The sequence below is a fragment of the Telmatherina bonti genome (genome assembly GCF_933228915.1).
Source record: "Telmatherina bonti genome assembly, chromosome: 16".
Classification (NCBI taxonomy): Eukaryota; Metazoa; Chordata; class Actinopteri; order Atheriniformes; family Telmatherinidae; genus Telmatherina; species Telmatherina bonti.
The window spans coordinates 24,147,875-24,162,194 of record NC_136614.1 but is presented as its reverse complement, the minus strand read 5'-3'; the positions used below and the strand labels follow the sequence as shown (position 1 = coordinate 24,162,194).

Sequence of the window (14,320 nt, the reverse complement as noted above, 5' to 3'; positions counted from 1 at the left end):
GTTTTTGATTCAGAATTCAGGAGTATTTGGTAATTCAGATCAAATAAATATTTTCTGAAGGGCAGTTGCACTGTCAATGCTTTTTTTGTTTGTTTTAATATATCTTTTTTTTTTTTTTTAATGTTGCCTATTTTTGTCAAATTACTGTAGTATTTACTGAGATTGTGGTTTAGTTTTGTTGTGCTCGGCATCTTTATTGCTGATGAGTAGATGCAACTGAACAACAGTATTTCTGTACTTATTTACTCTTGTGAAAAATTCCTCTATTCAGATGTAAAGGGACTAATTTGTCCCAGTGAGGAAATGACCAGTGTCCTCCTGTTCATATTGCTAAGTAGTTTAGGCAAGATGGTTTCTTCAATCAACTTTACTCACTTTTTTTGCTTATAAATTTCTGTTGCGTATATCTAATTAAAAAGTTGATAAAAACCAGGCTTTTATTTTTAAGGTACAACCGGAAATATGAGTATTCTTATCTTTTTTTTTTTATTATTATTTTATCTTGCCTGTAACCAGGGAAGAGGGGTCAAATCAGTGAGCTCCGAACGGGCTTCAGATGATGTCCGCCCCGCTTCGGGGAGAAGCCTCGGGCGGGATGCCTGCACATCCCCGGCTGTTCCGGACCCAGTACCTCTTTGCCTGCCTCCGTCGGCACCCATGAAGCCCCCGCTGATGAAGGCCCGAGCTGCCAAAGTGAGGCGGAAAGTGGCCGGGGACACTGAGCATGTACTGGCGCGTTGGGTTCGCCTGGACAGGGTCTTGTATGGTTGATCTTGGCCAGAACCAGAGCTTCTCCTCCGGCCTGCTGGGCTCCGATGAGCAGCTCTCGTTTTATGGGTACATCATCGCCTACCCTCTGCAGGACTACGGCGGGATAATGTCAGCTTTGGGCTCGGACTCGTGGTGGCGGAAAACGCTGTATTTGACTGGAGGAGCTCTCCTCGCTGCTGCTGCTTATCTGCTTCACGAACTGCTGGCTATCAGGTACCAACAACACAGAAGCTGTCACAAGAAGCTGCAGAGTCCTCCTCAGACAGCCAGGCCTCTGTGGCCAGACCATAAAGTGAAAACCATATAATCTGTTAAATCTCTCGGGTTCCCTTTATTTCCTCTAAGGTTGTTTTTGTTTTAATTACTTAACCTCGTCTGATTGGGCGGTGTGAGAGCAGAGACAGAGGGGGAATAAAAATCGTGAGTGGTGGGTTGTGATGTAACTGAACCCCCCCACCCCCTCGACTTGATCCCTGCACAAACACACACATTCAGACATTTCCATCTTCTCTGGTATACTTTGTGGATTATTAACATAAATGACCCACGGCGAGGGACATGGTTTCTATTAGCCCAGATTATGTCGTTGCTTATTCAATTACGATTACAAAACCATGGCGATGGCTCATTCCCAATGTTGTTTGTCTAAGTTGCTGTGCCTGGCTGCCTGCAGGCTGTCAAACAGCCCCATTGCCACGCAAATTGACACTATGGACAATATGTCACTTTGGTAGGTTTGCATTTCAAGGGCAATGCGATTTCATACAGGTTCACCCGATGATTGTCCTTTTGCTCATCACTCTCACTGTGCAGTTTGGCTGCAGTCTGAAATAATTCCGCTTTTCCAGCCTATTCTGTAAACTCGGGAGTCCTCAACATTGGTTACTGGATCAGACACTGGGAATTATGGAGGTTTGGTTAACCGAGTGTCTTTACCAAAGTCTGTTACCTGTAGTCTAGGCCCATGACCGTGTTACAACACAGTTTAGATGGACAGAAAAGACTACACGTCAGCGCAGGCGCTCATCCCTGAAGGATGCATATATGTAGAGATCTAGTTCTGAATGCAGCGTAAACACAAGCTGGACGTTATGCTGGGACGTTACATATTGCAGCTCCCTCTGCCTCCCTGTGTGCTTGGCTTCATATTACCACCTCATCGGTTTTTGTATCAAATAACAAAGTCCTCTGTAGTTGATTCTGTTATTAAAAAAAAAAAAAAAAAAAAAAAAAAGGCATTTCAGAACCACACCGAAGTGAACAGCTCCTCGAAGCATTTCACAGCGTGTTCAATTGGATTTGTTGCCATTTGTAGGCACGTGATTGTACAATAGGTACCCATATCACCAGAATAATCCGCAGATAATCTCTCACAAAGGGATGCTACATTACACCCGGTTTTCATAGCTATTATAAATGGCCCTGGGCTGACACTGACTCAGAATCAGTGGAAGACCCCTGGTTGGTTTATTCAGTTTGTCAGATGATGAGGCTTGTTCACGCGCACAGTCTTGTTTACTTTAGAAGTCTCAGCCTAACCCTGGCCTCAACTCGCTTAATCTAAATTTAGATATATGCTCACATGGCATAAACATTGTGTAACATTCTGCAGCTTTTTGTGGAAAACTTGGCGATCTTAAACCAAACCTTATCCCAAAACCTCTCTAGCTTGAGCTAAAAAGTAATGATGGATAAACATGTGTGCACCTTCTCAAAATGTCCTCAGTCAGTAAATCTAAAACCTAATTTAGTTTTCTTAAAGTAAACCATAAACTAACAACACAGGCTAAATGCACTGGTGCCTTTCTATCTCAGCAGAGGGCATTTATTTGACTTTTACTAGATCAGTTAAAGTTGTTTCATCGATTTGATCCTTTCCTTGCTTGTCTGAACCTTTACTATATAACTAAAAGTGTGAATGTCAATACTAATTATTATTGAATTATTTTCCCATAGACCTAAGCTAACCACACACTTGTCTAATCTGTAACCTGAATTTAAATGTAACCTTTAAATAAGACCTTTAAACAGAATTTGATCAAGGCTTGCACTTTTTTTTTGTCTCTATGGGGACAGACACGAGATGACCTTCTGACACAGTTTTCAGTTTTAACTGAGAAAAAACTTCTAATAAACCGATATGATAATGATGATGTGTGTCTTCATGCAAGCGAAAAAGTGCATGTACAAAATGAGATTGCTTTAAGTCTATTACAGTCAGTACAGCTGGAGCAAAACTTATTCTTTGTGTTTATATCAGTTAACACAGTTTTAATCATTAGCTGAATGATTAAAACAGGGTTTAACACAGTTGTTAATATGCAGTTCAGACCTGAGTCATAACCAAGGCAACAGCTTTGGCCTGAGTTTTTCAACAAATTCACATTTATCCAGATTATATGAAACTGACTGCACTGAAGTAGACCAGAGACTTTGAAGGCACATTGTGAGGATATGTGATTTGATCCATAAAACTACATTTACTAGTGATTTATCTAACCTATAAACATATCATTAACCACAATACACCCAATGCTAAAAACCTTAAGATTTAACCCTATCCTGAAGGTTTGATTTTATGGCGAGAACGCTTAATCCCCACAGGGCACTAGCCTAGTTCATGGCCTGACTTAGTCTCTCTGTTATGTCTCTTCTGGCTCCATAGGAAGGAGGAAGAGCTGGACTCTAAAGATGCCATCATACTGCATCAGTTCTCCAGGCCCAACTCTGGTGCACCATCCCTGTCTCCTTTCTGCCTTAAGCTGGAGACCTACCTCCGTATGGTTGACCTGCCCTATCAGGTATGTGTCATCTGTATGTTAGCCAAAAGAAGAATACAAAGAGAGACAACAAATAACAGCCCAATTCATATGATTTTTTTTTTTTTTTAAAGAATCTTAGTTCTTTTTTAGGGTTTGTCTTTTGCCACTACTTTATTTGTAATTCATTATTTTAACAAAAGTTCACTCAGTTTCAACCACAGCAAGTATTAAAAATTAACTTGAATGTTTGTCCTTCATCTCAAAGATATCTGTTCTGTTTACCAGGTTGTGTCTACACTTTACTGTTTTTAACATCCTGCCTTCATCTTTCCTGACTCCTGTGTCCTCTCTACCCAGAACTATTTTGATGGGAGGCTTTCGCCACAGGGAAAAATGCCATGGATCGAGTACAACCAAGAGCATGTGTTTGGCACTGAATTCATCATTGACTTCTTGGAGGAAAGGCTGGGCGTCAGCCTCAACAAGAGTCTAACGCCTCAGGAGAGAGCCATGTCTCGTGCCATCACCAAAATGGTGGAAGAGCACTTCTACTGGTGAGTTTGAATTAAAGTTCAGTTTTTGTTTTCTTTTATCTATGTTTGCTAATTCAGATGGGCATTTGAATTAGCAACACAAGCTCATGTTGCTCACTGTCCCAAAGACATAATACACTAAACAGCAGTGCTGATGTGTAAAATTAAATGTTATAGCATCACTTAAGTCTTCATTTTTGTGAAACTCCTCCTACTTTGACTTCTTTGCATCTTTAACTGCAACTCTGCTCAGATGTTCATTTGTCTGTGTTTTTGCCCCAGGACTATAGCTTACTGTCAGTGGGTGGACAACCTGGAGGAGACACAGAAGATGCTGTCGGTGAGCGGACCACTGAGTGACCTGCTTAAGTGGATCTTGAGTCACCTGACCGGTGGAATTGTTAAGCGGGAGATGTATGGCCACGGGATCGGACGGTTTTCTACTGAGGAGGTTTACGCCTTGATGGAGAAAGACATGCGTACATTGGCCACCTTGCTAGGTGAGGGAGGGTTATTATGAAAAATAATGATAATTATCTTCAAATAAAATCTCTTAAATTAAAATATACATGTGAACTTCTAAGTCCATTTTCCAGAGAAAAAGTTAGTTTTGGACTCATAAAAACATCTAGTATGGTTAAAATTGTAAGATGGTACATTAGTGCTCATCTGCCACTTCTGTGAAGGTACAATTACAGGTAAACTGTGAACTTGGTTTTGGCACCAAATGTTTCCATTCAAATTTAACCATCCTCATTTCAGCAATACAAGGCAAAATGCCAGCCTGCATGAGTCACAACAACATGGTTCCATATTGAAACAGTTTGGATATGAAACCATCCTGTGTATTGTCCAGCCTTGTCACCAAAAAAACAACATGCATTTTAGAACAAAAAATATGCAAATGAACACCTGTTGAGCAGGTAAAGTCCAATATCCATCATTTCCAGTCAAAGTTACAGCAGTTATTGTTCTCAGGGCCCCCAAACTGAGAGTGCTTAATGATGGAAGATGTGCTTCAGGTTGGTGTCACACCTTCATTTAAAACATGCTGTTTGCGTTAAACTCAAAATAACCAAATATTTCCCAAAAAGTACTGTAATTTTTCAGCATTTTATATGTTGTTTTTAAAGGATGTATAGGTCATCACAAGTCAGTTTGTTCTCATTAGCCATTTTGTGTCAAGACTTTTCTGTGTGGTGGTTAAAAGACAGGATTTATTCATTCATTATTGCCCCAGACAGGTGATTGATTATTAGTGGTCTTGTATGGTAAAATGATGTCTTCACTGTCAATACAGGTAATGTTATGATGTCATTTAAAAAAACAAAAACAAACACAAAACACTTTTCATTTATTGTGTTACCTGGATATTCATATAGCTCACTTTAGAGATGAATCAGTGACTTTGCCGTGTTCCTTTGAGAGTAGAAACAACAGTCATCTCTCTTACCTTTGTGAAGAGAAAGCTTGTGCTGGGATAAATATTTGAATGAATAGCTCAACACTGGCCTCATGTGGTAATAATTAGTATTGCAGCATGCTTTAGTATCTGCTTCAGCCGAGGGCTGCATGAACTTTGAATTTCTGACTTCTTTTTTCTCCCTGCTGTCTAAGGTGATAAGAAGTACCTTATGGGCTCTAAGCTTTCAGCAGTAGACGCTGCAGTGTTCAGTCACCTGGCCCCAGCAATGTGGCTGCTGCCTGGATCGCGGCCGGAGCAGCTAATCAAAGGTGAGTTAGCCAGAGAAGTAACCCACATATTTTAAATCTTGATAACTTTTTTCCTGCACCTTTGCAGTATTTAGACAAGCAGATGGTTATAGTCTCATGTTAATCTACTGAACAACCCATACATTAATACATCTGTATTATACATATTGAGCTGAATGGAAGGAAATTAGTTTTACATAATTTGCAATTGTGTATTTCATGATTTTTAGATATGGAAAATTGTAGGTTATTTTGGGTACTTATAAATGCATGTCAGAATCAATACACTAATATTAGACTTTACACAAGCACACATTACAACATGCATAAACATTAACATTTTACTTAGTCTGTTAGGATCGTTCAGGGAAACTGTCTTAAGGTTAAACGTCTGTGAAAGGCAACTAAACTTCAGGTCGGATTTTCAACTCATGGAATTTAAGGGTTTTCTTTAAAGTAAATTATGATAAATTTCTGAATTTATTATTTCTCAGTCAATGTTGACATGTTTAGACTCTTGATTCTTTAAAAGAAGCACTTTGTAGTGGATGTACCCGTTGCTGACAGCTAATTTGGCATCTTTCCTCCATCCTATCTGTGCTCTCTCCAGATGGTAAAAATGAGTCTAATATTTACTCTAGTCTTATCACCTCCTCTGTCTTTTTCTCTCCTTCTTTTCTTTTCTTTCTCCAATAATACCTTTATGCATTTCTTTGCTGAAACGGAGTGTGTTAATATCTGTTTGCTAGTGTGTGATGTGGTCTATAAAACAAAACTCAGCTGTAACATCACGTGGCACTATGAAGTATGATTTTTCCTTTTTTCGGATGCTGTTGAGCACTGATGGCTATAGAAATGCTTATGATAAATGACACTGAGCCTTCAAGTGAGTAAGGAAACAGATTTTATGGTCAGAAAGTTATACAACATGACTTTAAAAGGCAGTTGTGATTATTTTCATTCAAACTCGCTTTTGATTTGGGGATTCGTATCACTATACATTCATATGTGGTCATATGTGTTTTTATTGTCTTTCCTGTCTTTTTAGGTTTGTTTATTTTATTTTAAAAACTTGTTTTAACTTTTAAAGCACTTTGCTTGTGTTTATCTGTGAAAGGTGCTTTATAAATAAACTTTAAATACTTACATAGTTCCCACTTTTAAAAGATGGAAGAAGGTACTGCATGTGCATGTCAAGCCATGTGTGCACACTTTTAGCATTCTGTAAACACAGGGGGTTTTAAAAGACTCAGTGGAGGGTTAAAACTAGAGACTATGCAGGGCCCTTTTCAGAGATAGTGCTCAAGGCTATACTAAGCTAAAATGCATGTTGGAGCTGACTAAAATCAAAGTTACTTGCTGAGATTTGGCATTAGTAAGATCCAGTTTTGGTTTATTCTTGCTTGAACTAAGCCAGCAGGTGATGATTAGAGTTAATCTAAGACTAAGCTGGTTCTTATACTGATCATTCAAAGGAAAAAGGTTTAATATTTAACAGTTTAACAGTGTTTGCTAGTGGGGGTCTGTTTTTATCTAGATTGTAAAATGAAGACCAATATGCATAATTAAAACCTGACACAAGTGAACTTGCAGACAGGAAGAATCCACCAATTTATTTTCATTAAATAACTTTTTAAGACCACTTTTGCATGTACAATGGAAATGCTTCAGAGCTAATCTTACTGCATGAGCAATGACAAACCAGGACCTGCACTCAGAGACTTTTACCTCCGCCAAGGTTGCCCACGATTATTTTTACCCAGGTTTATCTGTCTGTCAGATTTTATAAGGATTATTCACAGTATGGGTGAAAATGAGCTGCTTGGCAGAGGTTTGTGCTCTCAGAGTGCTTTTGTAGTGTCATAATGCAGCATTTTGATTAGATAAGCTATATGTAAATATGTAGGCTGGTAAACAAGGGGCTGGGGATCAACACAGAGAAGGTGTGTGATGTAATGAAACTGACCTGAAATAACACCTTATTCACAAAAAAATATTTTTAATTCCTTCAATCTAGAAATGATGAATTTCTGGTTATTGCCCCTTGAAACTAAGATTAGTGATGTGAATAAAATGTGCCATCTTAGGTAGTACAGATTGAGGCTTATTCATTCATTTTGGGTGCCAATGCTGTAAGCATTGAGACGCACATATTACTATTGCTCTGTTTATTTTATATACTGCCTAGTCTACATCAGGGTCCCAGGGAGGCTTGGGTCTAATCTAGCAGTTAGCAGGACAGAGGCAGGTTACACCCTGGACAGGTTGCCAGTCCATTGCAAGGCCAACATGAAGAGACAAACTCACAAACAACACTCACTCTTAAGGGGTTTTTGGGGTCCAATCAACCTAACATGCATTTGGATGGTGGGAGGAAGCCAGAGTACATGGAGAGAACCCATAGGGAGAACATGCAAACTCTGCATATTAAGGCCCCTGCACCGAGCTGAAGGGACTTCAGCCTTGTCCCTGTGATGCTGTAGTGTTACCACCACACCACCATGCAGTGCTAGATTAAGACTACTTTACTTTAAACTTTGTTTATAAAACTTACCATAAAGAATTCATGTTTGTGCTGTTTGTAATATTTGCCTTTGTGAAGTAATTTCATGTGTTCATGGTGTTTGATGTGGTGTTAGTATGAACACACATTTGTAAGTATCCATAGTTACTCATAGGCGCTTATATACAGGGCCGGATTAAAAGTGCACAGACCCCTGGGCCCAGAGTGTTACAAGGGCCCCGTTCAATACCATAACATTGTAGAAACCGGGAATGATCCACTGTGAAGAGACATTTCTAACTTCTCTCAGCCAGTGGTACCAGTAGCAATACACTAGACACTGTGGTGTATCTATCTGGAGATTTATATACATTTTGTTTCATGTCCAAACTGCTGGTATATCGCCTACATGGGCCCCCAATGGGTGTGGGCCCCTGGGCCTGTGCCCATAATGCCCATTGGATAATCCGGCATTGCTTATATACATTTTTAATTAATGTAATACACGTTCGGAACCATAATGAGACTAATTTAACTCCATACCATGGTCCTTTACAGGTGACCTGATCAACCTGGCAATGTACTGTGAGCGCATCCGCCGGCGATTCTGGCCTGAGTGGTTTGTGGACCTAGAGGACTTCCGCTACGACGACACCACAGAGGGCAGCGATTCACGTTCCAAACTTCCAGATCTGGGCCTCTACTCCTGCACAGACACATCCAAGAACACCACACACTCACATACTTCACACACTCACACACCACAAGACCCACAGTCGCCCGTCAGTGACCCTACAGGCCATTCACTGTACGACTCTGACATGGACACTGAGTGCTCTGAAATAGACCCACCCAAGTGTTGACAAAACACACACTTATAGTAAACACACACGATACGTACACACACTACAGTAGGGAGATGCATCCTACCTGTGCACATGCTTCCCTACCTCTTTGAGCAGAATAAAAGAAAAGTTGGCCGTTGCCTGCGTCAGCTGAGATGTAGAGGACATAAAACTGCAAATTGTAGTGGAAGAGTGACTGCAGTAGAAGGGGAAAAAAACGCAACACACTTTAGGTAAAAAGGGAATAAATACTGGCGAACATAATAAAGTGGCAGTGGGAGATTTAAAATAAAACAGGAGTTGGTTGAAAAGGAACTAGAGAGGAGTAAATGACGCTGTTACTGAGAAACTCCTCCACACGGTTAACATAATCTGCATTCACAACCTTTTTTCTCATGTTGCATAGCTGTAACCATGGCAACTACATGTGCGTGCGCTCCCCCGCAGTTCCTTGTAGCAATTTGCACCACCCAGCCTTGTGTGTGTTTTGATCCGTTGGCGCTATGTCCTGCAATTACATCAACTGTACAGGACTCATGTGAATGAACACAACTCCGTGTAAATAGAAAAAGCAATCTGACTGAATTCTCGTATTTACTAGATAGAATATTTAATTATTTTGTGAATATAAATAATATAAAGAAAAATCTTATTTACAAAATAGTGTAAATAGCCTATTGTTGTTTTTTCTTCTTCAAAACTTGTGTGTTGGACAGAAACTATCTCACAGATACACAATACTGGTCTAAGATCAACAAGGGGAATCCTTGCATCTGTTTACACAACAGGGAGGTGACAGTAATTCCAGTACTGCCTGCTGGTGAAATTTCTGACTTAATAATGAAGAACTTTGCAACTGTAGGTTGCATCATATACACAATTAGCCAAAAATAAACAAATAAACCAACAAAAGATGAATATCCCCACAACAGAACCAAATACACACGTTACACACACGACAGATATCCCATAGGAATGTAGCTTTGGGTATTAAAAAAAAAAAAAAAAAAAAAAAAAAAAAAAAAGTTTTACACACTTTTAAACACTGAGAAGAAGTCAAACAATCTTTTTGAAAATAGAATAAATTCTAGTGAGGTGAATTAAAGTGCATGGCTGGTACGTGCCCATGAATTCTCCCTTTATGCTTCATGTAGACAAATGTATCTATTCTTAGCTGGCCTGTTCAAGTTTGATGTCATGATGCATTTTTTTTCTTTACCTCATTAGTGCCTCTGGTCAAATCAACAACAACAAAATGTTACTGGTGGATTTTAATTTTATATTTATTGTATTTGTTGTCGTCTCTTTCAAACTGATGCTTTCCCTAGAAAACATTATGTAGAGCAATAAGAGAGCAGACACCGTTCACTTTTACTTTATACTTAAGTGGACTGTGCAGGTTCCTATGAGGGGGGAGTTGGGTGATAGCATGGTGCGGGCTTTATGTGTGTTTGTCATTCAGCAAATGCTCATAGAGCACCAATGTGATGTTTTAAGGCTGCTTAAGGTGCGAGCAAAGAGTACAGCTTACATATGCTTCTGTCCATGTTGCATGAAGAGTCAACATCTGTGTGTGAATGGTTTATTAGTGAAGTTTTCTTCCCAAACGTACACACCTACACATATAAATCATCATCAGTGCTCACTTTTTCTAACATGAAAAAAATCATAATAATACAGCCAATAAAGCATGATGCGGCTGCTTATGTTGCATCTTAATAATTGTATTGTTTTTATAGAAATTGAGTTGGGAATATTAAGTCTTCTCAGAGCAAGACTTATCCATAAACCAGGTAGAAACACATGCTGGTATTGTTTAAGAAAATCCATAGAGGGGACAGAGAGATCCACTTGACTGACTGCTTTGAAAATCTTTTAAAGCTTTTGTGCTGATCCATTTTTTTATATTTACTGTAATCTGATCCTGCATCTCTGTACAGTGGCTGGTTGGACGGCTGCTACAGCTAAAAACATTCTGAAGAAAGAAACTAAAGCTCTCTAAGACATCTAACAATGCTTTTAAGTTGCTGGAAAATTTACTATGATTTTCAAAATATTTATGGCATATTGTCTAATACATTCGAAGAAATCACTGTATAGAAATGTAAAATGTCCCTCTCATTATTTATGGTAGATTCAGTTATAATAACAAAATTTACAGGATCCTTTAAAAAACATTTCTTGATAGGATTGAAAAGAATGATATTATCACACAATTGTGTTTCCATTTGAATGATCAAATATCCTTAAAAAGAAATTTCTCTGTACAGGAGTGAAGCATTATTCCCAGTAGTGTCATGTGGGTTTTCTCTTCAAAAGAATGAGCACGAATAGTTAGCAATAAGAAACAGTTCAACTTCTTTAATAAAAACTTCTGTGATTTTAAGAAATTAGCAATGACAGGATTTTAGATGAAAATTTTAGGTTAAAAGCAAAACATTTAGGAGGAAATTTTCAAGGAAGTTTGCACTGGTTTGTGTGTTTATTTGTGTGGGAGATGTTGCTGCTGAATTTCAGAAAAACAACAGAAAAAAAATTTACTGAATCATCCGAAAATGTCTGTTTTGGTGTCTTAAAATTTCTTGCCTGCATGCTAATGCCTTCTTTCGTCCATGGTCAGATTTAGCCTTATGGGAACTGAAGCTAAACTGTTTACCTTACACCAGTGCCAGTCAGTTCTTGTTTTTATATGTTACATTTATTTATTGAGATTTATTTCATGTTGATTGCTTAATATTGTTGATTATTTTGTATTTTTACATGTGTTTTGCTTAATGGATGAGAATTGTTTGAAAGCCAAATGACTGATCTGAGTGTAAGTGCAATACGTCATGTTTTCCCCAGACTCCTGCTGACATGTAACACTGAGCAACATGCATATTTTCACACTGTCACTCATTTCATAACTACATCTGAATCCCCCTTTGGATGTGACTCTTGTTAAATGTTTAAATTATTAATGATTGAATTTAATTTCTGCTTGAATTGTAAATTAAACTGAGGCTGAATTTAGCTGGGAGCTTCTTCTTCCGCTGATGCCACAACACCAGACTGACTGCTTGATGTCACGTCAGCAGGGTGAGCTGCATCAACCCACTGATTATTAGTCTTTTCACTGTTTCTTTTTAACCACAGTTCACCTGTTGTGAAACAAAACTGAAGAAGTCCTTCCTGATCTGTGTCTGTGGCCAGCTCCACTTAAAGGTCAGGGACCAGGGTTTGACTCCCACCATTTGAGCTTCTTTCCCATCAACATTTCTGTTTGTAAACTAGAAGCCATGTTGCATTGTCTCTTGATGTTATGTGTGCTGAAATACTTGTGGAGTCTCATCGGTCTGTAAATAAATAAATCCCCAGAACATTGAAAAAAATATACCAACATGACCTAAAAGAAAATGCTCTGTAAGGTTGAAAAAATATTCTTATGAATGTATCATAAGTACAGATGAAAAGCTGTATGAAAATTGATTCATTATAGTATACCATTAAATATAGCTGTGATATTTTCTGTTTGTTAGTTTCAGTTATTCTGTAAAGGTGTGTGCTCTCTTAACATATGTGTGTCCCATAATCCCTGTCCCTCTGTGGTTGCTACCACATGACAATACTAAGCCCACCCAACAATGCCAAAGGATTAGCTATGAACCCTTTTCTTTGTGCTCATGCTGGATCTCTGGAGAAACACAAAGAAAAAAAAGAGGGCAGAGGAGCAGAGAAGGCAAGTTGTGGGAGTTCTGCTTCGGAGACTACAATGTGAGTTTGGGTGAGAAGAAGGCATGAAAAGGGAAAGAGACAAACAGCAGGGAACAGATGAATGATATTTGATGGCTTTGGTTGGTCGGATTTCTGCCACCATTGTGCAAAATCCCTGGGAGATCCTTTCCACACAAGATAGGAGACGATTGAAGACTGACAATGATAGTGGAGTATGAATCATTTCTGGTGAGATGGCGTACAGTGTCAAGAGGTGGCAGCTGTGTGTGTATGAGAGAGAGCCTTTCTAACATGTGGCCGTATGCATGATGTGTGAGGTGAGGAATAAGTGTGTGTTTTTGTGTGTGAACATATGAATAATGCAGAAGGATGCCTGCAGGAACGTGAGGGCCGGGAGGAGGGCAGATGGTCGTCTGCTGATAGGACAGAATCCAGTCTGCAGGGTCCTCCAGAAAGCTGGGTTTAGACCTGGCTTAATACACTCATGAACACACTTGGACACATGGAAATACTGTCAGGGAAAAGCCAACAAAAATCAACACATCTGTCTTTTTTCTATGGCAAAGTTTTTTTTTTTTTACATACCATTGCACATTGGATTACATTTTAAAAGAAAGCCCCAGTATTTTGGTAAGATAAGCTAAAAAAAAAAAAAAAAAGAAAAAAGTGATGCTGCTACATTCCTTTGATTACTTAGACATTTAAATTAACTAGAGCCAACAAGATTTGTTAAATATCCCTTCACCTAAGTAAAGCCACTGTAAGGGTCTGACACAAAAGACATTTGAACAAAGTACAAGTATTGAATTTAAAAAACAACATTAAAACTAATCTGATTTTTTAAAGTTAGTTTTTAAACCTCACCCTGCCCTTGCGTACTTGTGTGTATACCACACAGCTAAATGAATAAATAAATACATCTATAAGCAGTGGTGTAGTGGTCCCTCAAGAAGTGGGTATACTCTCAATTTTTTGCCCTTAAAAAAATGTGGCAGCGAGAGTCTGGCATCTTTATTATGTCTATGTTCAGGCTAACATTAATGCAGCTGCTAACTGCACCATGTGGATTTGGTACCATTAACTGAGCTGCTGGTAGACGTACATTTATGGGAATATTTGTAATTGTAAAAGCAGCACCACAGATTCTTTAGAAGTGGGTATACTCAATGCTGGCTGAAAAAGAAGTGGGTATACTCTGTATGCCCACATACACCCTGGACTACAACACTATCTATTAGCATCTATGATCAACACGCATGCATCAGGTTTTACCTTACATTCATCGCAATGCTGTATTGCACCACTAGGTGGCACGCGCGTACTGCTTCTGGCTTGACCATTGCCCAGTATTGGGGAAATAAAACCGCATATTTGACACAAGGTGAAAGAAAAAAAAAAGGATGATGTTAAACCTTCATCTTCTGCAGTCTTCTGTATGTATATATATATATATATATATATATATATATATATATATAT

The 14,320-nt window shown here is 38.8% G+C and overlaps 1 protein-coding gene across 1 annotated transcript; it reads left to right on the top strand.

The window, feature by feature from the left end:
* Positions 1–724: 724 nt before the first annotated feature.
* Positions 725–9,145, top strand: faxca (failed axon connections homolog, metaxin like GST domain containing a; the record flags this gene model as incomplete). Its single annotated transcript, XM_079254983.1, has 6 exons — positions 725–984; positions 3,437–3,572; positions 3,891–4,087; positions 4,349–4,566; positions 5,684–5,800; positions 8,841–9,145. The coding sequence occupies 6 exons, from the start codon at positions 725–727 to the stop codon at positions 9,143–9,145; spliced, it is 1,233 nt and encodes a 410-aa protein (XP_079111109.1).
* Positions 9,146–14,320: the final 5,175 nt, after the last annotated feature.